The 27,444-nt window shown below is 40.0% G+C and overlaps 2 protein-coding genes, 1 long non-coding RNA gene and 1 pseudogene across 6 annotated transcripts in view; 1 reads left to right on the plus strand and 3 right to left on the minus strand.

Moving 5' to 3' along the window:
- Nucleotides 1–20,678, plus strand: part of NCOR1 (nuclear receptor corepressor 1) — a 195,159-nt gene extending 174,481 nt beyond the window's left edge. The window contains 6 exon segments of the mRNA XM_036032941.1: nucleotides 5,398–5,538; nucleotides 7,251–7,393; nucleotides 13,364–13,417; nucleotides 14,397–14,618; nucleotides 16,564–16,743; nucleotides 18,454–20,678. Of these exon segments, the coding sequence (XP_035888834.1) occupies nucleotides 5,398–5,538; nucleotides 7,251–7,393; nucleotides 13,364–13,417; nucleotides 14,397–14,618; nucleotides 16,564–16,743; nucleotides 18,454–18,641 (928 nt within the window). The 3' untranslated portion in view covers nucleotides 18,642–20,678.
- LOC114515293 lies at nucleotides 2,975–5,193 on the minus strand (annotated as a pseudogene).
- Nucleotides 5,830–27,444, minus strand: part of TTC19 (tetratricopeptide repeat domain 19) — a 37,467-nt gene continuing 15,852 nt past the window's right edge. For 2 of the 4 annotated variants that reach the window (XM_028534225.2, XM_036032928.1), the window contains 3 exons: nucleotides 25,472–25,626; nucleotides 24,038–24,200; nucleotides 22,757–23,290 (listed from right to left, as the gene is read on the minus strand). In XM_028534225.2, coding sequence (XP_028390026.1) covers nucleotides 23,157–23,290; nucleotides 24,038–24,200; nucleotides 25,472–25,626 — 452 coding nt within the window. In that variant the 3' untranslated portion in view covers nucleotides 22,757–23,156. Of the gene's footprint in view, nucleotides 6,658–14,781; nucleotides 15,165–22,500; nucleotides 22,539–22,756; nucleotides 23,291–24,037; nucleotides 24,201–25,471; nucleotides 25,627–27,444 lie in introns of those variants that run through there. The other 2 variants (XM_036032927.1, XM_036032929.1) reach the window with 2 other exon arrangements.
- LOC118502077 lies at nucleotides 17,303–18,460 on the minus strand. The gene is made up of 2 exons (XR_004904752.1): nucleotides 17,426–18,460; nucleotides 17,303–17,393 (listed from the first exon to the last, which is right to left on the minus strand). It is a non-coding gene; the product is annotated as an uncharacterized LOC118502077 (long non-coding RNA).

The following is a 27,444-nucleotide window of genomic DNA, read 5'->3' on the forward strand; positions in this document are numbered from 1 at the left end:
TCTACCTCAGGCTCTTGTAGGTGAGCCCAAATATCTTCCCACATCTCTTGCCCGTAAGGTTTTGTCATCATTCATCCACCCCTCCTTTGTCCATGTCTGAGCCACAGATTCAATCCTTTTAAAACAGCCCCACTTGTCATTGTATAGGATAGGGCAGGGTCATGTGTGATTACTAACCAGGCAGCTGTTACCTTAGCCCACTGACTAGTGAAGTTTATTCCTCTTTCCATCCAGATAGTATCAGTGGATGGTTGGATGGCAACTGCTGTCCAAGTAGGCGGACACCCTGACCAGAGCAGTTGGTACACCAGGCTTCAGCTGAGGAATGCCTACTCCTATTTTATAGGTTACAGGAGCCAACAATGGGAATAGGAGCAGGGGTATTTGAAGGGTCTGTCTACCCAAGGGGGCCTAATAGTTGTTGCATCCTAAACAGAGGGCTATTGACAGTGTACTCTGTTGTAGGTAGTCATGCCATTTACTCAGTGTAGGAATCTGGGTGGAGGCAACATGCACTAAATGGGGTATGAGTGTTCATCAGTACCTCAGAATCCTGCAAAAACCTGTACCTCTTCACGTCTTTTGGTATGGAGTAGGCTTATATGTATCTGTGATGGCCTCAGAGACAATCATGGATCTTACCAGACCAAACAGTTTCCAAGAGCTTTATAGCAGTATCGGACCTTTAATTTCTGTGGATTCACTGCCCATCATCTCTGTTGTAGTTGATACAGTAAAGCCCACCAGGTTTTTCTGTAGCAGAGGCAAATCTTTCACAGATTAACATTTATGTCATCAATGTAATGGGCCCACTTCACTGAAGTTGGGAAAGAAAAACAGTGACAAATTGTGGTCACCATGCCATGGCATACAGTGTGGGCTATGTAGATAGCCTGAAGAAGCACTTTGGAAAGTCCATTGTTGACCCGCCCAGGTAAAGACAAATTGATTTTTGGGACTCAACAGTCAGGGGTATGCTAAAAAAGACATAACCCAGGTCCAGCATAGCATAGTTTTCTAGGACCACAGCCACATTATCTAATATAGTAGCAGTATTGGGCACAGCTACATGAACAGGGTTATGTACCTCATTTAGTTCTCTATAATTTATTGTCCATTCTTCAGGAGACATCTGGCTATCTTACATGGCTGAACCAGTCTGTTTAAGCACCAGTGTCAGGCACGATGCCCATATGGTTGAGCTCTGGGATAGTTTTCCCATCCTTAAGTCGTCCCATTAACTCTCTGCAGTGGTGGTAAAATCTAACTGGCTACTCAGTTGGCTTTGTCCTCTTAGTATTACTGATTAATTGTCCTGAAGGTCGAATTTCTTGATAGAGGTTTGTAAAGTCTGTCTTTGCAAGATGTCAATGCCTGGTATGTTTTTGGGATTGGGGAGATGAAGACTTCATACTCCTGGCAGTGGGAACACCCATTTGCAGAACAAAGGGGACTTTCTGACCATTACAGTCACCTCCATAGCTCTCTATGGATTAGCATGTATTGGGTACACTCAGTGTGTGTCAGCCAAAACAGTTACCCTCTTTATTTCTGAATGGTGAGTTCCACATGAGGCCTCTGAATGCCCCCTATGGCCCTCACCCAAGGATGATCTTGGCCTTCATCCTATATGGGCTTTTGGGTTATCCTCACAGGCCCTTTCTCCTCTGCTGTCCTGATTCCTACCCTGTCTTTCCTTCTGCCCCAGGTTCTGAATCTTCCTACAACTTCATGTGCTCTCTCATGACTGGTCAGTTTTCCCTAAGTCTGCCTCCCATTTCATAACTCTGGTTTCTGCCTCTAGCTGGGTGTCATTGGTCAGATAAGGGGCCAGCCTGAAGCTATGCCCAAGTGCTTTCTTTCCCTGCTGCAGTGTACGATGCATAGTTCTTCAAACAAATGCAGGAGACCAGCTGGCATTTTCATGTTGTCCCATACTCACATGGCAGCCCACATAGAAGTGGATGGCTGGCCTAGGAATTCTCCCGCAGATGCCTCTTTCTCAAGGCCCATTTGTTTGGTCTCTTGACTGGCTCACCAATTGTTAGTACAAGCAGACTCAGGGAAAGGTTGGGGACTGAAAATCTACCTCCATAGCAAAGGGCAGGGAAAGACTGAAGAAAGAGGCTGCTCATTTCAGTCTGGTAATTAACAGTTTATTAAGGGATACTTACATACTTAGGCAGCTGCAAGATGAAGTGGATCCTTGGACCTATGTAATTCTTGGCACCTGCCAAGAATTATATAGGGTAGTGGAGGGGGGCAGGGGGACTGATAAGTCATCGGGTACTAGTACATGAATGTTTCCAGGTATGGGAAGTGATTTTACATGCTCGACCTAGCAAGGGACAATGGCTCTGTTCAAGAAACCAGCATGTAGTGGGAAGCAGAGGAGGGGTGCTGTTTATGTAAGAGTGAATATAGATTACAATTAGTCTCTAAAGGGGGTTTTCAGGAAGCAGTCTCTCTGCTCTGGCTGTGGTCTTTCTTTCAGCTCAGGCAGCGGCCGTATCTTGGAACAGTCTTCTCCATAATGTTCTACACTTGGGGTTTTTGGGGGGGTTTTTTGGGTTTTTTTTTCCCTGTACTGTGCAGTTTATTACCATTCAAGTACAGTAGCATCTGGTAAGGACAGGGACAGAATTGGGATTTAAAGTAAACAGATGTTCAGCATCTAACAATTGAAAGAAGCCACTACCTACTGCTTTCATTATACATGTTTCATGGAGTCAATATAATAATAGCCATTGGACCCAGCACACCATGTGCACTGAAGTACAAAAGATGCAACAAGAAAAACAACTACATTAGAAAGACTTCAACACTTTAGAAAAGAGTAAAACACTTTCAGTTTTCTTCCCTTTATCCCCTAAAACAACCACCATACAGTCTGGGTTCTACCTATGGTCCTACATCAGCTCCTAGCATATTTGTCAGGAGGCAAATAAAATGACACTGGCCAGTACAGTCTTTGGAATATTTAGGAAGGGGAGGGGGAGAAAGTCAGTTCTCAGAACAAATTAGTCAGCTTCAGTCTTGTCAGCAGGATCTTTGGATTCTTTGTCCTTCTGCACTTCTTCAGTGTGCTTGTCCTTCTCTCGCAAACGCTCCAGCTTGGCAGCCACCTGTGTCGTGGTTCTCTTTGTTGGCCTCCATTTTGTGGGTCAGTTTCTCTTCTGCCATTTACTGAAGTTGTTCTCTTCTATTGCTTTCTGAAGCACCTCTTTCTCATGCTCTCATTTCTTGGCAAGCTGCTTCAAAACCTCAGCTTCGTGAGACTAGCACCTTTCTTCTGCAGCTTCTAATTTCTTCTGAATTTCCTCCAAAGAAAGATCCTTCTTCTTTGGAGGGGAAAGGGGAATTCTGGGACAGATTCTTTTGATCAAGGGCTGAGAATCAGCTCAAAAGCCTGGCCTGAGGCATGTTTTTCCAGTTCTTTCACCTGGATATCCAAAGAAGCAATGGTGAATTGAAGACAAGAGTCTGGCAGTATATTCTACACAATCCACTAGCAGGAAAAGCCTTCCTCGGTCTGAGCTGCCTGGCCACACTCTCTGTGTTTTTTCTTTTTAATGGAGGCAGATTTTTGGTTCAAGGTGGTAGGCAGACTAAGCATTGGGACATGTTAAATTAAAGTAGCATGAACATTCATAAAATTCATAGAAATGCTGAGAACAAGTCTTGGGTATTAGCAGGTCAAAGATAATGGCAAATATCTGGAAGATACACAGTGGGTTGGTGAACCTAAGTAGTGGAGGCCCTCATTCAGAGGATGAAAAAGAGAAATTGGTAGCAGCAGTGCTTCTGCAGCCTGCCTATCAAACCCTCCAGTTAGCCAAGAACATGAAGAAGTAAGAAAATTTAAGAAGCAGAGTGATCTTCATTCAAAAACAAAAATACTTTGTTGTGGTGTTTTTCAAACATTTACAAAAGTAGAGAGAATAGTATAATATGCCTGTATTATCTCTTGCCCAGCTTCAGTACTCATGAGTATAAGGCTAATTTTGTTTTATTTTTATTCCTACTTGCCCATATTCAAATTGGATTATTTTGAAGCATATCTCAGACATAATCAGGTTAAGAAACTGGGTGATGTTAAAGATAAGGTAAAAATACAATTTTTCTTCTAACAAAAAAAATTTCAATTATTAAAGAACAGAGCTTGTATAATAGTCATGGTTCACTCCTGATACAGACTTTTATGTAGCAGATTTTGAGCAGTTGATGGTGTTTGTGAAAATTCCATTTGATTTTTTTCATTTGTAATTTCTACATCACTACAATTGTGCATTTGAATTAGGATTGTCACATTTCTTTCATTGGATTTTAGTCAAATTCTTGGTTTTACAGTTTTAAATGTTGACACAATTTATAGTATCATAAGGCACCATTAATGGGTTTTTCAATCTATAAGCAAAACAACACACAGGAGTTTTTCTGGCGTTCTAGACAAATGTAAATGTTGTAAATCACAGAAAAAAATGGCTGAATATGCTACGTAAAGTTGAAGTAGACAAACTAAAGATTAAAATGGGCAACAACATAGGGAAGGTAGTCAAGTTCATCTGTCATGGAAGGGAGTTGATAGTTTCAAGTTTTATAAATCAAGAAAGGTGTAAGATTATTTAGTTTAAGAGGTAACCACCAAAGAACTAAAAGAAAATAAATGGTCAAAAATGGCCACCTCTGAGAATTGGGTAGAGTTGATTGGGAAAGGAAATCACAAATTGTATTTAAGTATAACAGTAATAAAAGCAGATGTTAAAGGTCATAAATATTTCTTAACATGAATAACCACTAAGCCAAAAACTTTTATTTTTTTTGGTCTAGACAGTGTGTTTCTCTCATATTTTCCTTACCAACATGGTATGCAAAGGAAGAACATTAAATTGTGAAGAACTGCTTAGCCCTACAATGATATATCAGAGCCTATCTTGACTCACTGGACAAACTCCTTGGGTTTCAGTTTAGTTCTCAAGTACTTTGTCTTTTAACTTAATGGGGAAAGACCTGGTAAGTCATCACTCAAAATGAGCCTTAAAACCCATGAGGGCTTACCTGAGTGGCTGGCCCAGGGTCAGGGCGTGGGGTCTGATGCTGGAGCACAGTGGAGCCTCCTGACAGATCAGGGCCTCGGCTGGCTCTGCTCTTGCTTTGCGTGTGGTGCAACTTCCCTGTCTGGCAGGCATGCATGAGTAAACCAGGAGTGAAAGACTTTTTTTGATAACCACATACATAATGAGTACTTGAGGAAACTTTTTACTGATATAAATTGGCAACTTTTGTTCATTTTCTCCTGAATGAAGAAATGAGTTAACCAGGGTAACTTAATGGGTTTAGTGTAAACTGCAGGTGAGCCCTAGGAGTACAATCTAATATTTTGTGTTATATTATTAGGCCTGGAAAGTCCCCAGAGAGAAGTCATGTCTCTTCAGAGCCCTACGAACCCATCTCCCCACCCCAGGTTCCAGTTGTGCATGAGAAACAGGATAGCCTGCTGCTATTGTCTCAGAGAGGAGCAGAGCCTGCAGAGCAGAGGTGAGGAGCAAGGTGCCCGCCTGCACTGACAGCTCCCGTCTATGAGAGAGAGAGAGTGTGTGTGAGTTGTGTGTGTGTTGTGTGTGTGTAGTGCTTTTCCGTTTTCCTTAAAAAGTCGGTGCCTTTTCCCTTTTGGGTTATATGCCAGGATAGGACTCTCAGAGGATCATTCCGTTTGTTTTCCTAGTGATCTGATACTAGTGGATTTTAATGAAAAAATTATAATACTTACAGGTTATAGAAAAGAATTGTTGTTCTCCTTGAAATTAAGTGATTTTAGATCTTTCTTTAAACACTTTTTGCCATGGGGTCCCCCTCTGAATTCAGCCACCATTTGAGTGCTTACCATGTACCAAATATTGTGGACTGTGTATGGAAGGGAAGTTAATGATGACTACCTGTGCAGAGCCACATTACATAATTTTTCTTACCTCTTTCTATCCCTAACCCAACCCTATGAATTATTAGAATTTCCATGTGGATTAGACATAGACATCTTTGATTTGGCCCCTTTCCAGTCCTCTTCCACCAGAGTGATTTGTCTAAAACTCTGAGAATCAAGCACTAAGTCATTAGCATGGCATTTGAGTTAGGAACAGGCTTATACTGCTCATCTCATTTTCTGCCACTTTTCCCTTTTACTTTATTCTCATCCATATCAAGTTGCCTGTTGTTCCCTGAATTCCTTTCAGTCCATATTCATGCTGTTTTCTTGGTGTGGAACACCCTCTCCCGATGCTCTGAGAGGTGAACACATGATCTGCCCGTGGTCAAATAAAGTAAGAGAGCAAGCCCAGCCTTAAACCAAGGTCTGTTTCACCCCCAAATTGTTAGTGTGTTTCTTTCAATGTGTTATTTATTTATTAGATATATTCATAAGCAATCAAATAGACGTTGATACCTTTCAACGAAATGAGGAAGAAAATTTTTGAAGAGTAATGATGTTAAATGTAATTACACATTTTTATGTCACCTTATTCATCTTTCTTAAATGGTAGCTTCACACATGTTCTCATGTTTGAGTGATGAATGGATCCACGTGACTGGATTATGTTACCCGCAGTCTTCTATCTGTTCCATTATCATCTCTGGCTCCAGTTAGAGCTTGGTAGTCTTGAGCTGTTAAAGGAATCTTTTTTTTTTAATGTGTTTATATAGGAAGCTGCCAATGAAATATGAAACTCTTTACATGAAACTTAGCTCATCTGGTAGCAGGCTTTGAAATGATTGTAACAATTTCTGTTATACTCTGTTCAAGTCCAATGGTTGATTACTTACGTGTGAACTCTTGCTGTTTTATAGACCAGAGTGCTATTGATTATAATTGTATTGTACTTCAAAGTAATTCTGCTAGTAAAATAGTTTGTGTGGTAACCATAAACAGATGGTTATGCATGTAGCGCTATGAGCTGTTTCTTAGTTTTTCTGCTAATATATTTGCTGCTTATTCATTCTGCTAAGAATCTTTGTTCTAGATCATCTCCATTCCAGTCCTCATTTTATGATTTCACCTTTGAATGTTAAAGTGTTTGTGTCCTCAAATATAATGTACTAACTGGCTTATGGTCACACATTGCTCCTTAAGAGTTACAACCACACACAAGATGGGTAGGTAGTAGTTTTCTCAAATACTCTATGACTGTTATTATGGATAGGAAAGTCTCTCAGGTTAGGAGTTCAGATGATAATAGACATAACTGTGTTCCTGACAGGAGTGATTCACGCTCACCAGGGAGTATAAGCTACTTGCCTTCGTTCTTCACCAAGCTTGAAAACACGTCACCCATGGTTAAATCAAAGAAGCAGGAGATTTTTCGTAAGTTGAACTCCTCTGGTGGAGGTGACTCTGATATGGGTAAGTGGGATTTCTTTCATAAACTCCAAATAAAGCATGCATTAATAATAATATCTCCAGTGTTGCCTCTTGTGTAATCCTTGTGTTTAAAGGCTCTTACAGGCATCTAACTACACCTGATCCTAAAGTTTCTTCTCACGTTTGCTGGTATACAAAGACTCTTTGTTAGGGAGTAGGAACTTGCTATTTCTGAAGCTGTCCATTTTCTCTTTGAATAAATGCTGGGTCTACAAACTTGTTTCTTATGTGGGGCTGGATTAGTTCTCCATATTTTCCCCCCACTGGTCTTGGTTTTATCCATTTAGGCCATCTCTATATAACATCTCTTCAGCCATTTGAAGACAAGTCAGATCCTTTGAGCCTTATCTCTGTAAATATTCCTAGTTTATCATTGCAACTGGCCTGGTTCTGAGTATTCATACATCTTAATTGCTCTCCACTAAAAACATTCTATGTAGCTTAGCCTTTTCATAGGTTCCAAGATTCATCACTATTGAGGAAGTCTGATATTATACTAGGGTTTTTTAGCAACCTACCTACTGTTATGTTATAGTGTGCTTAGCACCAATATAAATATCAAGATCTGTGCTGCTCTTGATCCATACCCTTTCCCCTGCTGTACTTTTGTACTTAACTTGCTCCAAGTACAGGATGACGCAATCTGTGCTTGCATTATTCTTTCTTTTTCTACTCTACTAGTGTCTTCATCTCAGTTCAGTTATTCAGCATCTGTCTGCAAATCTCATAAACCCGCCATCTGAAAATATCAATAATAGTTGGTATTGGCAGAAAACAGTTTATGTGTGTGTGTGTGTGTGTGTGTATATGTATGTATATATATGTGTGTGTGTGTATACACACACATATACATAAAATCACTGTGCTGTCAGCACTACTCTAAGCATGTGCACATGTATAGTAATTTAATTCTCCCAACACCCCTACACATTGTAAATTAAAATTATCTGTATATTGTAATTGAGAAAACTGAGACTCAGTGATTTAATAACTGGTGCAGGTTATGAATCAGTAAGTAAGGGGCTGTGGTTCAAACTCAGGCATTCCACCTCCTGAGTCCATGCTTCCACAGTTCTGTACTTACAGCATCATCATTACCCAGATCTTTGGTAAATATCTACTAAGATAAAGCTTTGTGGCATCCCAACCTTTCCTTTGGGTTGGTTGGTAAATATGCCTTAATCAGAATCTTCTTCATACTGTTATTTAGTACATTCACTTACACTACTAGGTGGGCCAAAAAGTCCATTACATTTTTTCCATATGATGGTTCTAATATAGTGTTTAGTTGTTTTTAACTTCATTTTGAAACAATTTTGTTAGATTGTGTAGTGACAGCTGTCATACCACTATGCATTAAAAAATACTTAAGTAAATTTTGTGCAGCCATTTCAATACTGAAGACGGAAGACACCCAACATTTTCAGCATGTTATGCTTTATTATTTCAAGAAGGGTAAAAATGCAACTGAAACACACAAAAAAGATTTGTGCAGTGTATGGAGAAGGTGCTGTAACTGATTGAACATGTCAAAAGTAGTTTGCGAAGTTTCTTGGTACTATTGACATTTTGGCCAAATAATCCTTTGCTGTGGGTTGTCTAATGCATTGGAAAATGTTTAGCAGCATCCCTGGACTCTACCCACTGTAAACCAATAGCAAGAGATAGCCTACATACTCAAAATACCCCCATCAGTGAAGTTACTGGTGAAAAGTGTTTTTTATTTTACAGAAAAAATGTAATGGACCTTTTGGGCAATCCAATGCTATCACCCAGTCTTAACTTACCCACCTTTTACTCGAGTATATCCAGTGATGCAGAGGCTTTGTTGGATGCCTTGCAGAAATCTGGGTACACCACACTCTCCTCTCTTTCTGTGATTTAGTCTCCTGACTCTGTCCAAAGAAACTGTGGCCTGTGCCCTTTTAACTGCCAGGTGGGTGTGTGGATCTGTGACACAAGGTGATTAATAAAGGTTGAGTGGCAAAGGGGGAAAAGAATGAGACCAGTGTCACTTATTATTTGTGAACTTACCCTAGCTCTTAATTACCAGGTTATCTTAAGTGGCAACAAATCATGGAAAACAAGGGTGTCCAACCTTTTGGCTTCTCTGGGCCACAGTGAAAGAAGAGTTGTTTTGGGCCACACATAGATAGATAGATAGATAGATAGATAGAGCAAGCAAACAAACATGAACAAAAACTGATGGGCAAAAAAAAAAAGGTTTTAAGTATATTTATAGTTTTGTGTTGGGCCACATTCATAGCCATTGTAGGGCGTGGGTTGGTTGGGTGCCCAACCTATAGCCCGAAGGCCGCATGCAGCCCAGTATGGCTGTGAATGCTGCCCAACACAAAAAAGTAACTTAAAACATTATGAGATTTTTTTTGTGATTATGTGTCATAATGTATTTAATATGTGGTCCAAGACAACTCTTCCATTGTGGCCCAGAAATGCCACAAGGTTAGATACCTGTTGATAATGTTGACCAGAACTGCTATTAGGCTTATAGTATCTTTTCTTCTTCTTTTTAAAAAATGTCGTTACATTTATCTGTCTTCAGTTCAATGGTTTCATCTATTTATAGCTCCTCAAATGTCACCAGCAAAAAATCTGGAGTTGTCATGTTCAGATTCTCTCAGAACCCAGAGAGGAATCTGAGCATGGAGACACAGAGGCTTCAGAGCAGCCAGTGGTTAAGCCTTGTCTCACCTTTGTATGGTTTGACCCCATCCTCTCTAGTCTTTGTGTTGCCATTTCAGTGGGGAAAAAATTAACAGGAAAATGCCACATATGAACTAAGCCTATAGTTCTCTCTTATTTTTTTCCATTGTTTTTAGCTCTCTCATTCATTAAGTTATTTATTGAACAGGTTAGTATGTTGGATGCTTTCAGGGTGATAGTCTCTAATCTCTGAAAATAATGAAACAAGTATCTAAGTTTAACAGAAAGTAAAGTGTATTAACGTTTTAAGGAAAGTACTAACAAAATTGCTTAAGTCTGGGGTTTTCTGATTGCAAGTCATTTTGATTATGGAAGGGGACAGTTAAGGAATTGAGTTAAACAGTGATTTTTAGCCTTTTTCATCTCATGGCACATACAAACTATTTACTAAAATTCTGCAGTGCACCAAGAAAAATATTTTTTGCTGATCTGACCCCCACAGGCTCCTGCCTCAGCTCAGGGCTCCCACAGAGGACCCCGGTGCCATGGCTTTGACCCATACTTTATTTGATCTCTCTGTGCCTGCTGATAATAGTGAATCACTTCCCTCTTCGGGAGTCTTTTTCTCTTGGTTTTCAGATACTACTTTATCTTGGTTTTTTTTCCTACTTGTTTGACCATTTCTCATGTCTCCTTAGAACCTCAGTGTTGCTTTGCCTAGTCCTTGAATGTTGGTTTTCCTAGTTTTCTCCTCATGCAACTAACCTTTCTGATTTATTTCATCGACTCTGGGAGTTTAAACTATGTTAAAAACTCCCCAACTTCTATCTGGAGTTCAACTTTTTCTACTTTGCGGACTTCACTTCTTCTTGAATAAATGTCTCCTTCAATGTTTAGACACTGAATTAATGTACCTTTCCGCATGAAAAAATCTGCTCTTCCTCCTTCCCTACCAAGTTCACCTTTACAGTGGCTCCACTAAGTTACTTTCTTGGCAGTTCCCTCTCCTGCTTTCTGTACCTGCTGATGGTACTACCTCTTCCAGGTCTGCCCCCTAAACAGCTCAAATATCTATCTTTCCCCTCTTTTTTGGGTAATTACATACTCTCACAAGTTTGCCTATCTGGAGTGCCCTCAGCATACCAGGGATTTCTCTCTCACTTCAACAGATCCTGTTTGGATAGAACAGACCTAGGACGCCCCTTCTTCCAGCCTTCGATCACCCTCCAACCTATTTTCTAGTCACTGCCAGAACTACCTAGGCCATCCTCAGCTTCCGAGACCAACCAACACCATTTTTTTACCTTAAATTCATTGCCGAACAACCATGAGCTCCCAAGTTCATCAGAATTACTCCACCTAGGTGGAGGCTGCCATCAACCACCTGGTCAACCTGCATCTGTAGGCCTCCTACACCTACCTCTGTCTTGGCTTCTATTCCCATTGATGTGCTGTGGCTCTGCAGAGTGTGGGCCACTTCCGAGAGTCAGCTGAGAAGCTCAAGGGCACTGAGAGTCTCTCTTAAAGGTGCAGAACCACCACAGTGGCTGCATTCTCTTCCAGGACGTGCTGAAGCCTTCCCAAGATGAGTAGGGTGATGCTCAGGATGTCAGGGAAGCCACTGGCCTTAGAGAAGAACCTGACCCAGGCACTTGTGGATCTGCAGGCCCTGGGTTCTGTCTGCACAGACCCTCATTTCTATGACTTTCTGGAGAACCACTTCCTCATCCAGGAATATGGATGACCACCTGACTTACCTCCACAGGCCAGCCGGCCAGCCCCCAGGCTGGATGGGTGAGAGTCTCTTCAAAAGGCTCCCCCTCAAGCACAACTAGAGGCCTTTGAGGGGCCCTTGTGTGTCCCCCTGGTGTCTGGCTTCTGCCCAAGCCTGAAACCACTAGGTCTCCTTGTAACCACCCTGGAGCCCTCCCTCTCCCATGCATTGGACCAAATGGGAACAAGAAAGCTTTTTACAGGGGGCGAAAAAAGTTTTCCCATCTGCTTTAAACCAGAGGTGCTCAAGCTTGAATATCATTTCCATCGCAGCCATCTGGATTGCTTGTTAAATATGTGAATTACAGGTCCCAGGAATCTAGGAAAGTACTTTTACTAAACTAGCCAGGTGATTCTGATTTGATGGCCCTAACACCACATTGAACCACTTAACTGTAAGCTCCATAGGTAAAAGAAGTGCCTTTTAAGTCTAGTATCTTACAGTATTATCTTTGGCTGTAGGATATGAAATTGTTTTCACCTGGCCATTTTTTAATCAATAAAGTGATTTTATTATGAGTCAACAAAATAATAGCTCGATAAATATCTGTAAAATGAATGAATGAGTCCTATCCCACAGATTTATGTTATTTCAGGTTGAGTGTTACATAAGTAAGGAGATTGTCATCATAGTTATTGTTTTATAGTTCTTCCTGAAGATTTTTCTCCTCTTGCCAGCTTAAAGTTTCCCTAATGAAGAAAGTTCATTTCTGGGCACATGTACTCCCCATCTTCACAAGTAGGTTTCATCCCTAGGTAAGAACCCATCATTCTGTGGTCTCATCTAAAATATAGTCTTTGGAATATCATTTGTTTAAACACCCACTTCTTATATTCTTCCTTTTTCAAATTGTCTACATAAAGTTGGAAGACATGCTGAAAAACACCATTTATGTCCCCAAATTCCTTCTATTTCTGGCACAGTGCTTTATAGGTAGTCCCCAGTTGTCCCAGCTGTTGTCATTCAAACTGTACAGATTAAGATTGTTCAGTTGGCAGGAATGAAAAGAATCAACATGCAGAATCTTTGTCTTAACTTGGTTTCCTGTGAATAGTTTCCAGTTAACCATGGTAGAGAAACACAAAGTCATTTTCATACTAGTCATTAAGCTGTCTTTACCCTTGATCTAATCTCAGGTTTCCTCAAACCTGTTTATATTTTTGTAGGGGTCATCTTCAAATACAATCTTTGTCTTCTAAATAGTCTGGACTCCTATTCTTAGACCAACTTCTTCCTGTTTGTGTTTCTCCAGCAGTACAAAGTTTCTTTTCTTCCTCTGGGTTATTTATATTAGTCCTGTTCTGATTTTCCACCTCACCCAGTGGAAAATTTCCCGATTTCCTTTCTTTAAAAAAAATATTATTTATTTCACTTTATATTAATGGGTGAAATATAAAGTTGAGGTCATGAAGAAAAAATGGTTAATTTTATTAAACAATTTTTTTGAAATCTGATCTCTCTTTATGTCCATGATTATCACATCTCAATTAACTTGACTATTTATTTAAATACAGCAGCTGCTCAACCAGGAACTGAGATATTTAATCTGCCAGCAGTCACTACCTCAGGTAAGGTTCAAAATACATTATTTGCAGTATGAAATTGGTGGGGTAGCAGTCAATCCAACAGATAGTATTGAGTACTGACTGCATAGTGGGGGGACTACTCCAGTACAGAAAAATGAATAAAAGCTCATAACTTAATCAAGGAGACAGTATCAATAAAAAGTGAATAAGCCCTGGCCTGTGTGGATCCCTTGGTTGAAGCATCATCCCATCATCAACTGAAGGGTTGTGGGTTCAATTCTCAGTCAGGGCACATGCCTGGATTTGCAGTTCAGTCCTTGGTGGGTGCACATAGGAGAGGCAACAGATTGATGTCTTTCTCTCACAATGATGTTTCTCTCCCTCTCCTCCTTTCTTTCCCTCTGTCTAAAAGCAATAAGCATGTTCTTGGGTGAGAATTTTTTAAATAGTGAATTGAGATTCAATAAATACATGTTAGAAAGATAAGTGAACAAAGAGAGCAAAACTATTAACAGTGCAGAAACTAGGAAACTGAAATAGAAAACTGTTTTAGTAAATTTAACAGAAGTAGGTGACTGATTCAATTAGCCAAGAAAAACAAATTTCCTTGCATTATTGGTGAATTTACATGGTATTTATGTGGGCTCTTAGTGGTGTTTTAGGTAGCTTGTCAGGTATAGTCATACCTTGGTACTCATCAACCTCAGAACTTGTCAAACCTTGTAATCGTCATATTTTGGCAAGAAAAAAAATGTTTCAGCACTGGGCGCTTGCTCAGGACTCATCACACTTGCTAGAACTTGTGTGAGTCATGATGCCACCCCACAAGAGAAAATACTTCATCATTTGGTACTCATTGGTTTTGGCACTCATTACGAGTTCTGGAATGAATTAATGACAAGTACTGAGGTACCACTGTGTTTTGTGTATCTAGTGAACCAAAGGACTGTATGTAGTCTGTTCATTTGTTTCCCAATCAACCTCTCAGAAATAAGCAGAAATGTTATGGTTATCTCTTCAGGCTCAGTTAGCACTAGAGGTCATTCTTTTGCTGATCCTGCCAGTAACCTTGGTCTAGAAGACATTATCAGGAAGGCTCTCATGGGAAGCTTTGATGACAAGGTGGAGGACCACGGCATTGTCATGTCCCAGACTGTGGGAGTAGTGCCTGGTGGCGCCAACACTTCCGTCATGACCAGTGGTGAAACTCGGAGAGAAGAGGAGGACCCGTCACCTCACTCAGGTAAGGTTTTTCTCATGCTCTTCTGTTTGCTTTTCCAAGAAAAAGCCAACTACTCACTTCTGTGTTCAGAATAACCTCTGAGGATTTTAGTTACTTTAAAAAAAGTTTTTTAACCTGCTCATTTTAGTAGCATGAACAGAAATTAATATGGACAAAAATTTTCCCCCCAGAATGTCAGCCTCCCACATATTTGTTTTTACTTTTGTTTGCATCTAATCCTTATCTGTATGTATACATTATAATTATAATACAAGTACAATTTCATATTCTGCTTTTGAATAGAAGTGGCTATTGTAATAAAAGTGATAGGTTCAGAATAAAAGAATTTTATCCTAGAAGAAAGAGTAAGGGGAAAAAAGGGGGGAAAACCCCTTCAGAGATCATATTATCCAGAAAGCTTGTGCTATTGTTTGAGGAATGAGCATTGTTTCAGACATGTCCACTGACAGACACACATAAAAGGATGATAAAGAATGAAATAATTTACCTGAAGGTCAGCATTACTTCAGGTTTAATTCTCCTGTTATTGTCAAGCAAAAGACTGCACTAAAGTTAAGAAAAAGGTAAAGAGATTAGAAATATTGTTTTTACCTATATACATTAATTTTAGGACAATATGGATTCATTTCCTGCTCTGAAAGATGAGCTGTGCCTTCCCCTTTCTGCTCTTACATTCCAATTTTTAATGATTTTTTAAGTGCATGTGTATTTCAAGGTTATACTATTGGTGACAGTTACACAATTATAATTATCCTGGTTGTATGATCTTTTTATTATGGCATTTCTTTTTGGTAAGGTTTTCACACTCCATTTTCTCACAAAGGATATTATATTCCAAGAAATCTAATGCTCGATAAATTTTTTTGTTGTTGCCTTTATATTTGAAAAAACAGTTTGGCAGGTTATAATTTTCTTAACACATACTTTTTTCAAAACAAGATTTACTTTTTTTATTCTGGCACTCACTGTCATATAAGAAATAAGGCTAGATGTTTCTCCCCTCTCCCACCCTACCCCCTACTTTTGGTGGATGACAATTTTTCTGTCTAGAGAATCTTTTTTTCCTCAATTTAATCCTCAATTTAATAAATTAACTATCAGCATGTATTGGTATTCATCATTCTATATCAGATTTTCCTGATCACAGGAGGGCATCTGCAGTTTCAGGTAGATTTTTATACTCAGGGAAATAGTGTTCCTCTTAGTTATTTTGTTTCTTTGGTTAGACTCTCTTTTTCAGAAATGGTTATCTTTTTGCTAGATAGTCTCCGTCCTCCTTATCTGTTATTTTCTAATTATTTGTTATCTTCATCTCTTTCTGTTGCTTTTCCTGTATCTGTTTTTTTCTTTATACTTATAATTCCCTTTTATTATATCTGGTCTGATCCTTGCTGTATTTTGTTTCCTAAGCCTTTTCACCTCATTCTTGGCTTATCAAGTTTTTTTATAAACTGTATTCATATATTTTGGAGTTTTTCTTCAGTGCAGTATAGGAAGCACCTTTTCTTTCTGCTGAGGCCCAGTAGTGCCAAGAAGGATTCTCTGGTCTAGGTTTTTCCCTTTGACCTGTCTTCTCCAGGTCAGTGTAATAACTCCTCTGTATGCTTCTCTGTAAGTTGGTGGGGGAGGAGGTAGTGCAGATTTAAGAATTTTGTCAGCCTGCTCTAATTTCCTTAGCAGTTTTTGTGCCCCAAGGCCAGGAAAGAAATATTCTGCAAATTTTAGTTCCTTGGTTACATGTTTTTAAATTTATAGCATGAGGACCTACCCCTTTTCTTGCTTTAGTCCCATAAGTATATTCTGGCTTATATTTTTACTTCACTGGATAGTAGGATCTAGGTTCTTCTTTCATTTAGCATTATGTAACTGTCAGTGTTTTGGTAGGTTTTTAAGTTGAGAACATAGTTACTATAGATCAACAATTAATAACTTATTTCACTTTTAGGAGGAGTGTGCAAACCAAAGCTGATCAGCAAGTCAAACAGCAGGAAATCTAAATCTCCTATCCCTGGGCAAGGCTACCTGGGAACTGAGCGACCCTCTTCAGTCTCCTCTGTGCATTCCGAAGGAGATTACCACAGGCAGACACCAGGATGGGCCTGGGAAGACAGGCCCTCCTCAACAGGTGAGGAGCTCACTGCTAGAAAATTAGTCTTAATGTAGTTTATATTGATGCCTTGGTTAGTACTTCTAACCAATGAGAAACTTTGCTTGTGAAACTATTATTTCCATTACTATAGCATCAATAGGTTTACTTTCCATAATAGAAATTGAATACATATAACCTTAAAAATTTTAAGAATGCGAGGTCTGATTACCATGAACAAAGGAAGAGTTATGAAAAAAATATCTTATCCACCCCCCTCTTTTCTGTATTATGCCAGTAGCCATCATCTGCTGTTTGCAAAACAAGTAAGCCTGTGGTTTCAGTTCTTCTGTGAACTCTACCTAACTGTAAAGTGCCACTTCCACAGCAGCTTCACCTTTACCCTTTCATACAGGACGTCCAACCCACAGCCCACAGGCTGCATGCGGCTCAGGATGGCTGTGAATCCAGCCCAACACAAAATCATAAGTTTACATAAAACATTATGAGATTTTGTTATTACGTACCACAGTGTATTTACTGTGTGGCCCAGAGACACCAAAAGGTTGGACATCCCCAATAGGTTCTTAGGGAACACTAGAACATTAAAGTCAGAAATGGGAAGAATAGTTTAAAAAGCCACTATCTTTCTTTAGGTTCACTACATCTATACAGACAGATGAAAATATCTAGGATATTTCCTGAATATCTAGGAAAATACCTAGGATATTTAGTAAATGCTTCCCATTTTGTACCTGTTTGTAAGCTTTTTAAACATAATAACCATAATGTAGTCTTAAAAAGGAACAGACTTCTCATTTTTATAAAAATAAAATTAGGATGTTTGCTGTGGATTTAAGTTTTCAGAGAATTATAAGCCATACTTTTCTTAGGGGTTAAATATACATAAATGTCAATGAAAAAATCTGAGATTTCCCCCCTTCTTAAGACATACAAATTTCATACAGATGTTATATCAGCATAATTTAAGGCTTTCTGGTTTCTAAAGTTCTCACACCACATGTAAAGTGGTTATGTACTAGTCTGAAAACTTACAGCATAGATCAGTGATTGTTCTCAAATGTCTTTTAGAAAAGGAATTATTAAACCATTCATGAGATCACTTGATAAAATGGTATGTTTCCTGTTAAGAGTTTCTTAAGCTGTAGGAGGCTTTCTGGGGACAGTGAAAAAATCTAGAAATTGACAACTGGTAGCAGTGCTGTCCTTAGGTTTATGTTTCCTCCTTCTTAATCTTGTACATTTATAAACCTGCCCAGTGGGATCCACCAGGTGACATGCATCCTGCTGCCCCTTGACCTGCTGAACTTCCTGGGTATTTTTCCCTGTCATCCTGTGAGAACTGTACCCTGAATTTATCTTTAAGAGTCAAGTTCTTAGTACAACCAGAGTCTTTTGGTTAGAGTGTAATATCCAGTAATTCTACTTGGATTCTCTATGGAAACGCCTAGTTCTAGACATAACAACTAAAAATCCAGGCCTGAGCTTTTATTTCTGGGCTCAGCAACCCTCACCTCATGTGTTTGTTATTTGTCCTGTCTAGACTGACTGTTGCATTATCACTGGCTACTGTTTAAGTGGTGAATCCTTGGCCCTTCTATATTGTTTCATTTTGCTTAGTTTCACAAGACCATTTCAGTATAACCCTGTCCTCCTCCCTCCAGTGAAAGTTGGGTGAAATAGCAACTATGCTCATGACAATGAGAACCTAATTTTTATTTTTGCCAGGCTCAACTCAGTTCCCTTATAACCCTCTGACCATGCGGATGCTCAGCAGCACACCACCGACATCGATTGCATGCGCCTCCTCTTCTATGAACCCAGCAGCTCCTCACCAACAGAACAGGATCTGGGAGCGAGAGCCAGCCCCACTGCTCTCTGCACAGTATGAGACACTGTCAGATAGTGATGACTGAACTGCGCAGAAAGGGGGTCTTGGTGGGGCCAGGGTATGGGGGAGGGCTCTAGTTTCTGCTGGTTTTATTTTTAATAGCAGGTCAAAAACCTGCCTTCCCATGACTTATGCCCAGAGACTTTTCAGGAGAGCCTGGACCATGGATTGATGAAATGATGGAAATGCAGAGAGAAATGAAGAAAAACTGCTTTTGATACAGGGAGTTCAGTGGATTGTAATAGTAGAAGGCCGAATTTTTTAAAAGTGGACAATTCTTGTTCTTACATCTGTAAAGAAAACCATAATGTCTTTAAATCACTCTTCTGTAAATAGATTATCTTTTGCAGTGGTTCCCCTTGCTGTAGTATCTGGTGTACTTATGTTCAAGTCAGCATCAACTTTGGGGGTAATTTTTAAAAATCTTTTTAACTCTTGCCTTCGAAACAACCTCAAACAGACCAGTTACATAATTTTGGCTGTCACGGGCATTGTACTTTTATTCTATTTTGTTTCCTCTAAATTCAGGTTCCCAGGTATTATGTAAAATCTTGTGGAAATGTTAAGATTTTTAGCCAGACCCTGTCATAAAAGCTGTATATTGACATGTTATGGTCAAAAGGTAGAAGAAACAAAATTCTACCATATTGTAAATTTCCAGTGCAGGCTTAAATTTTTTTTAATTAGCAGCACTTAATAACTATTACTGCATGGGTATGTTATAGTTCAGTTTTTTAAGTTTTAAAGGCTTTTTTGAGGCATACCTCACTATTATACACACTGGTAACTTAACCATGCCCCTAAGTATTCTTTTTATCCTGCATTTGATGCAGCACAACAAAGCTTTTGCTTTGAAATGAATTTGACTACCCTGTCCATGGGTATAGTAGATTGTGATTTAAGGCTCTTGCTGTCTCAGGTCTCAAAGGAAAAACTTATACTTTTATTTAGTTTTGTTTATATATTATTGGCTGAGTTAGAAGATAATGATTTGTATAGAGCCTCAGTCACTTACAGTCACTTTGTGCTGCACATCCTGAACCTTCCGGGTCCGTTCCCCTTCTCTATGTGCCAGTGCTTCCTCTCACTTTGATTCCTTGTTGGCAAGAGTTCGTTGTTGAATGTTTTCATTTCACTGAATCTCAAGGAGCAAATAATGTAAGACTGAATTTTAAACTGATTATGGTACTAGAAGGTCGATTTTATTAATTACTGCTTTTAGAATTTTTAGATTTTTTTCCCCACGTAACTTAGCATTGAAGCTTCCTGCTGTAGCATATAGATGTTAAACGGTTTTGGGAGAATGCCACTGATTTAGAGCGGGGAGAAATAGAGATCTCTCAGGAAGGTAAAAATCAGCACTTTACAGACTTCTAAATAGACCTAAACTTTTTAACAAGAGCACTCAAGCCTCTAAAGAAAACAGATCTATGGTGACCACTGATTGCCTTCTTTGTGATGAAGTGTCTTGTGTGTGTGATCGCAACCTTCACATAGCCCAGTAGCACTGGTGTCCAGTCCCCATTTTACAGATAAGGGCACAGGTTCAGCACTTTGCCCATGAAGTTAAATAAGCGACAAAGATAGGCCATAAATTTGTTTGCCTGAAGTTAAAGCCTTCGCTCCTGTTACTGTTCCACTCTCGTATACTTGATGTCCTCAAAATAAAATTCAGATCGGATTTTAGCAATCAGATTCCTACTACTTGGAAAGTTGGAATCACTTTATTATAAATATATATCGTATACATTTTAATGAGAATGAAACAACAATAACAATGTTCTTCGTAAGTGTTCTGCTGAAATTTTTTAGGTGCTGACATCATTAATAATTTATATTATCAACTGACCTAGAAGAGATTATGATGGTATTTTTTTTTATGACCCTGAGGGTCTTAACCTCTTCCAAATCAGAATCGTTTTTGGGAACATGTCAAATCAGAGCCTAACCTGATAACTTTTGCAGTTACACTTGAAGGCCCCAAAGTGGGTAGCTTGTTAATCCCTCACCCAAACCTTATCACAATGCATGTGTTACTTCATCTACCGTCACCTCACCTAGAGAAGAGGTTTCAGACTGGGAGGTAAAATGCAGTACTATTGCTTAGTTCAGAACAATGAAAGGACAGAATTCACACATGCCTTACCTATGGAACAAACCCAGGAGGGACAAAGGGCCACCTCAGCATGACTGAAAGCAGCAAGCACAGCACAGGGAGTGAGTGATGACTTGTTGCAGTCAGCTGTAAATCAAGGTGTAGCCTTTTGTAGGCTGAGGTTTCAGTGTTCTGAAGCTACATCTTTATGCATGATTTCTTAGCATCCAGACCTAATTTAAAGTCTTCCCAATACTGTTCATAGAAATATTCTGACAGCCCAATTTCCAGTGCATGTTTATAACTGAAAGTTTCATAATGCTTTAATTTCAGTATGCTGAGTGATTCTGTTTTAATAATATGCCCTGAACAGCTAGTCCATGATGAGTAAATGGGTCAGCCCTCCTGCTTTGCTACCTTGTTTTACATTGTGAATGAACTTGAATGAGAACACCCACATGAAGAAACTGTCTTTCTGAAAACTCCTAGTTTTTCCAGTACCAGGACCACAAGTTGAATCATTGTGGAGGATCAAAAATTCTTAAATAAAACCTGAAGTGAAAAACCTAACTTTCAGTAACCCCTGCAATTGTGAAAAGGTAAAAACATTCTCAATGCAGAAGGTGAGTAGCTGACAGTAATTTTTTTAAATCACCAATAAATGAAGAATGGGCTGCACTGAAACTTAAGTCTGATTTATATTACAGTTGGTCTCTCTGAGTTAAGATGATTAAAGGAATTAGCTGAGTGGTAAATGCATATAATGAACTTAAACACTAGGAAGAAATTTGTATCTGCAAAATATGAAATTGCAGTTTTAGTCTAATCCCTGAGGATTTGGACCTCAGGGTTTCTAGTATTTTATTTTTATTAAGTCTTCAGTAAGTTACTTTTTATGAGAAACTCAGAGTATGGAATACATACAATATTGTTGTGGTAGAGTATCTAGTTTATTATGAAAGGATTTTTCTGGTATGTACACAGGAACCAAAAATATCAGGTTTATCATTCCCACTCACACCACCAATAGTAACAGTGTTTCTTCACAGTACTTAGAGAAACTGCATTTCCCTTGCAAATGTCTCTCTGAGACTGCAAAGGTAAAAACACTCATCTATGAGTCTTGTATTTACAGTCCCTGACTTAACAGTGGTTCAACTTAATAATGTTTCAACTTTATGATGTTGCAAAAGCAGTATGTGTTCAATAGAAACCAGCTGGACTAAGCTGATATTCAGTGTGTTAGGTGTACCTAAGCATTGTTGACTTAACAGTATTTTTAATATACAATGGGTTTATCAGGACATAACCCCATAGTAAGTTGAGGAGTATCTGTACACATTTTCTAGACACTGAGAAAAAATGATAAAGCTCTTTCAGCATGGCAGTCTATTCATTTAAGGTAATTTAATCAAATATAATCTCCTATGGCCACATGCAACTCTTGTTTGTTCCCTACTTTACAAATGAGGATACTGAGACCCAAATTCAGAACACCAGGACTAGGATCCAGGTCAGTGATTCTTCTGTACCTGCAGTACATTATCAGCACTACTGGGCAGGTTTTAAACTGTATACTTGTAGGGCACTACCCTGAGGAAGAAGGGTTTTGGGTGCAGCCTAGGCACGTATTTCTTAAAAGAGCTCCTCAGATGATTGTTCCATGACCTGGGTTGCAAAGGAAGTGGAACGCTCAGATTTGACAACAGGGATGTTACTGTCCCTCCTCCTTTATGCATTCAATCTCCTATTGTGCTTCATGAAATACATTATAAGAGAAATAACTCACCATAATCCCCTTTTTCCCATGAGATAGGTAGCTCTGGTCTGCCAGATGTTGATAAAATAAGAGAAAAGAGGGCAACAAATCAATAGACTGAAACCTTATGTCAGAGAGGCCTGCAGTTAGGGCAGCACAGCCAGCACCCAACCACACGCTACAGCTGAGGGTGCCACCTGACATCCTCAGAAGTCAGAATCAGTCGGGGTGAAAGCTGATTGGCCTTTAAAAAACCAAAGTGGCAGTGTATTAACTTGTCTTTCAATGAGTCTAAATTGAGAAACTATCAAGGACAAAGGATTTAAGGCAGTGATTTTCAACCCTTTTTCCCCTTGTGGCATACATAAACCAACTACTACAATTCTGCAGCATACCAAAAAATTTATTTTTCACCGACCTGACAGAAATGTAGGTATAGTTTTGAGTTATTCACACCAGTCAGCTATTGTTGTGTTGGCTGTTGTCATTTTTTAATTTCACAGTCTAAGGGAAAGAGGTCAGTGACCCTGACTAAACAGGCAGCTAGTGCCTGTTTTAAAAATTCTCGCGGCACACTGGGTGAGAATCGCTGATTTAAGCCATTGATTTGGGTGCTACTGAGACTGGAATTATAAGCTGTTATTGAAAATTCCCTACAACAAAAAGGGATTTAGAGCTTGATAAATTTAAGTCAAAGGTCTACTTTTTCTAGACAGCTCGGCCAATTCTTCCCTAATGTGCTGTATAGAAACCTCATCCCTTTTCAGCTCTGCTTGCTTCAGTGCTTCCTGGTAGATCTCTTTTGCTTGTGCATATCGTTCTAAAATAACCCAGAGAGAAGGAAGAACATAATAAAAAAAAGTGTTTCAAAGTGATTCTGAAGAGAAAGCACTAGTTTAATACAGGCCTAAGTTACCGTGTACTTAATAAGTAAAAGGCCAGTCCTGCCTCATTTCATCCCCAGGTGACAAGCTGACTGAGAGAGGTTGTAAGCTGGTGCAGGTGCTGGGAACTTACCTTGGTGAGTGCTCTAGGACTCCTGACTGTGCCAACACACTCCTGGGGCCCTTACTTCACTGGCCAAGAAATTTCCTAATGCTGAAAAAGGACCTGTCACTCCTGGTTTCTGGAAGTTGTAGGTTGAGGCCCTGAGTGCTATGGCACATAGTATGTCTGTCAAGTCTGTCTGTCTTGGCAGCTTCATAATTACACTGGTAAGAATATACTCAGTTGTACATGTGAAAACTTTAGAAATCTGTAAAGCATTACAGAAATGAAGCACTGTCATTGCAAAGCTTTCTCTATAATGATGTGGGTTCAATAGGCTGAGGCAGGACTACGAAAGTTATGTAAACTGAGCACAATAGCATTTCAGCCAAACACACATCCTTTTTTGTATTATTCAGGCAGCCCTTTAATTAGAGGACTCTAAGCTTTAATTGTATAGTTTCCTCACTGCCCAGCCTTGCCCTCCCAAAATACCATTTCACAATTTATAAATCCAGTAGCACCCCTCCCTATAGGTAGGTCAATCAAGCAAGTCAATCAAGATGTCACAGCTCCCTACCTGTGTGCATCAGAATCGCAGCCAGATTACTGAGCACCATGTGTAGCTCAGGATGTTCTGTTTGTCTTGCCAGATCTGATGCCCTCTGTACGTAAAAACAGGCCTCATCCAAGTGGCCTTGTGCATCCAGGCTGGTAGCCAAGTCACTCATCAGCACAATGGTCTACACAAGGAAGAAAACACAGGGAGCTTAAAAAAAAAACACCTACACAGATTTAATGTCAATTTGGAGTTTTATAAACTGAATATACACTTGAAATTTCATATTTCCTAGCATTCCACAAAAGGGGAGGGATATCAGCCTATAACAAATATGTGCCTCTAGCATTCACAGTGTATAATGGATTGCATTAGTTTTGACCCTCTGGAAAAACGATACAAATCCAGAAACAAGGGAACAGATTAAACATTATTTATTAATATAACTAATTATCATATCAGAAACATGAAAAATAACAACACAAAGCTAGAATATTCCATTTAAGGTTAAGCAATCTTAAAAAGCTGGCCCCTGGAGCCGTACTGTAGTGTAATTCATTCCAGTTGGTGACCCTGAGATGCATCAAGAAGAAATCCATTATCCACTTTAGGGTGACTCCCATTAAGAGGTTTTTAAATGTTGGTACTAAGAGAGGTAGGTCCTATCTCCTCCATTAAGTCATGCTTTCAGCCCCCAGTTATAGTACTTGGTGATTTGAATTCCATGTTTGTCTTATTCCTCAGTGATATTCCATTAACAGGACTCTAGAAAAAGTCCTACACATCCCTTTCCTGAAGATAATTCATAGCCCATAACTTACCCCACCCATCTACCCCAGCCTTGGGAAATGTTCAGTCCAGTTAAAATTTTTGTCTCTTTTGTTGCTAATACCAAGCATTCACAAAGTGATCCACCTGTTACCTCTACAAACAATTTGGAAGGAGAGACAGATGATTTCAATTCAATTCAATGTGTTTAGTGTTCTAACAGAAAGTTTGTACACTGTACTTAAATTCTGTCAGTGGTTTTTAATTTTTTTAATGCAGTCTCTCCTACTTTTCCCCACTTTCATGTCATTTTACCTATGGGGCAAGGGAGGCAAGGACCTTCAGGAGTTTAGCTGTTCCTAATAAGATTCAATATTCTGAAATACAGCGCGGTGTACTCTGAAGCCCCAGAAGCACACAGGTGCCTGGCTAGACCTGTCTTTTAGAAAGGTTGCTCTGATGTGTGAACTCATACTCATTCAAAATATTCTGGACAGATCCAGTAATTGATCAGCAGTCTCAAATCCTTTCTGAAACAAGTAGTTAGGGGTGGTGAGGAGTGGTGGTAGGAAAATAAATGGACTAGGGGCACAAGCAGGAGGGTTTATGGGGGACCATCTGCTGACTATTCGCAACAAGTGTGGCATTGCACACCTATAAATTCTGAAACCTGTTTTCCTTGCTTACCTGTGGGTGTGTTTCTCCTAGTATTTCTTCAGAAATATGCAAAGCTTTTTCATACATCTTTTGTGCCTGTGACGGATACTTGGACAACAGAAGGTAGCGAGCATAAGCATCTAAGCACATGCCAAGGAGGAGGTGGGTATTGGCTTTCTCATCCACTAAAAAGGAAATAAGCATTGCTGTGATATAGCAAGTAGAGTACAGAAAGTGAGTCAGAACTGGCCAACCTACCCTAAACATTTTTCTTTTTACCAAGACCCACAAATATTTAACAGTACAGGACCCCTGAACATTTCATGTCACGTAAGTACTCCTAGCCTGACAATTGAGGTCAATTAACATCTAAATCGGTTCCTGAAACCAGTTCCAACTTGTGTGTAGGCAGGTATAGGGTTCCCCACACCAACTAGCAATTCTCAGCATCAGCCAGGTATCCAAGAATTCAACTCACTTCTGACACCATCTACCCAGAGCTAGCATCAGATTCCACAGGTTGATGGTTCAGTCCTACAAGACTGCCTTCCTCCCTCCCCAACTTTAGACACCAGTCACAAATCCAGCTTGTTACCTGTTCTTCAGACAGAGTAGCTACAAATTTCCAACTACCCCCTCCAACTCAGGATGCCAATTGAAAGACCAGATTGTTGACCTGTACTTCTGACTGACTATAAATCAGAGGTTCCCAGAATTCCTTCCATGGGTTCAATTAATTTGCTAGAGCAGCTCACAGAACTTAGAGAAACATGTTACTTGATTACTGGTTTATTATAAAAGGATATAACTCAAGAACAGCCAGACAGAAAAGCACTGGGCAAGGCAGTAGAAAGGGTTGAGGAGCTTCCATGCCCTGATCAGGTGCATCCCTGTCCCAACACCTCTGTAAGTTCACCAACCCAGATGTGCTACAAACTCTGTTATTTTGGGGTTTTATGGAGACTTCATCCCACAGGCATGACATTAAACACTGAGCACTAGCAACCGGTTCAACCTCCAGCCCCTCTCCCCTTCCTAGAGGTCACCGGGTGTGACTGAAAAGTTCCAACCCGCTAATGAAGAGATTGGCTGCACTAGCCAACAGCCCCAAAGCTTAGGTGCTTTCCAAAAGTTGCCTCATTATCATAACAAAAGGCATCCAGCTTACTCTCAACACTTAAGAAATTCCAAGGGTTTGCGACAGGAGTTACCAGGCGGCTCGTTAGAAAGGTAGATAGGACTTCCGGCAAGATGGAGGAATAGGTGGACGCACTGTGCCTCCTCGTACAACCAAGATTAGAAAACCAATAATTTACAACAATAATTTACTATCAGAATAACACCCAGATCCGGCAGAGGATTTATCTGAATGGAAGTCGGGCAGCCAAGAAGTTGAAGTAGACGCGTTCATCCAGACTGGTAGGAGAAGACCAGCCCGGCGGGCGCGGGGCTGGCGCGGGTCGGCTGCAGGCGGAGGTCGGGGGAAGGTTTGGCGCGAAATCGGCGCAAAAGCCATCCGGCGCGCAAGAAGGCAGCGGTGATCCCTGAGTACGCAAGCTGCGGCTGGCAGACCCAGAGGGGCAGCGATTGTGGACCAGGGCAGAACTCGTGCCCTGAAGCCCAGACAAGGGTCTGAGTCCAGGAGAATGGAACTACCGCCATTGTTTTCTCCCGCCCCGCCCCCACATATAACGTCACAATCTAGCGACTGGGGTGCCCAGCCCCGGTGAGCACCTAAGGCTCCGCCCCCCACCGTAACTAGAGCAACCAGACCGGAAAAAAAAAAAAGGAGAGACGGGGGGAAAAAAAAAACAAACTATGTTTTCAACAGAGCAGATCAGTCCCCCAGGACTCATCCTTTTGAGCAACCAAGAACTAGCCAATCTATCAGATGCGCAGTTCAAAACACTGGTGATCAGAAAGCTCACGGAACTGGTTGATTTTGGATGAAATTTAGATGAAAGAATGCAGATTACCATAAAACAGATGCAGGAAGACACGCG

The sequence above is a fragment of the Phyllostomus discolor genome, chromosome 8 (assembly GCF_004126475.2).
Source record: "Phyllostomus discolor isolate MPI-MPIP mPhyDis1 chromosome 8, mPhyDis1.pri.v3, whole genome shotgun sequence".
Taxonomy (NCBI): Eukaryota; Metazoa; Chordata; class Mammalia; order Chiroptera; family Phyllostomidae; genus Phyllostomus; species Phyllostomus discolor.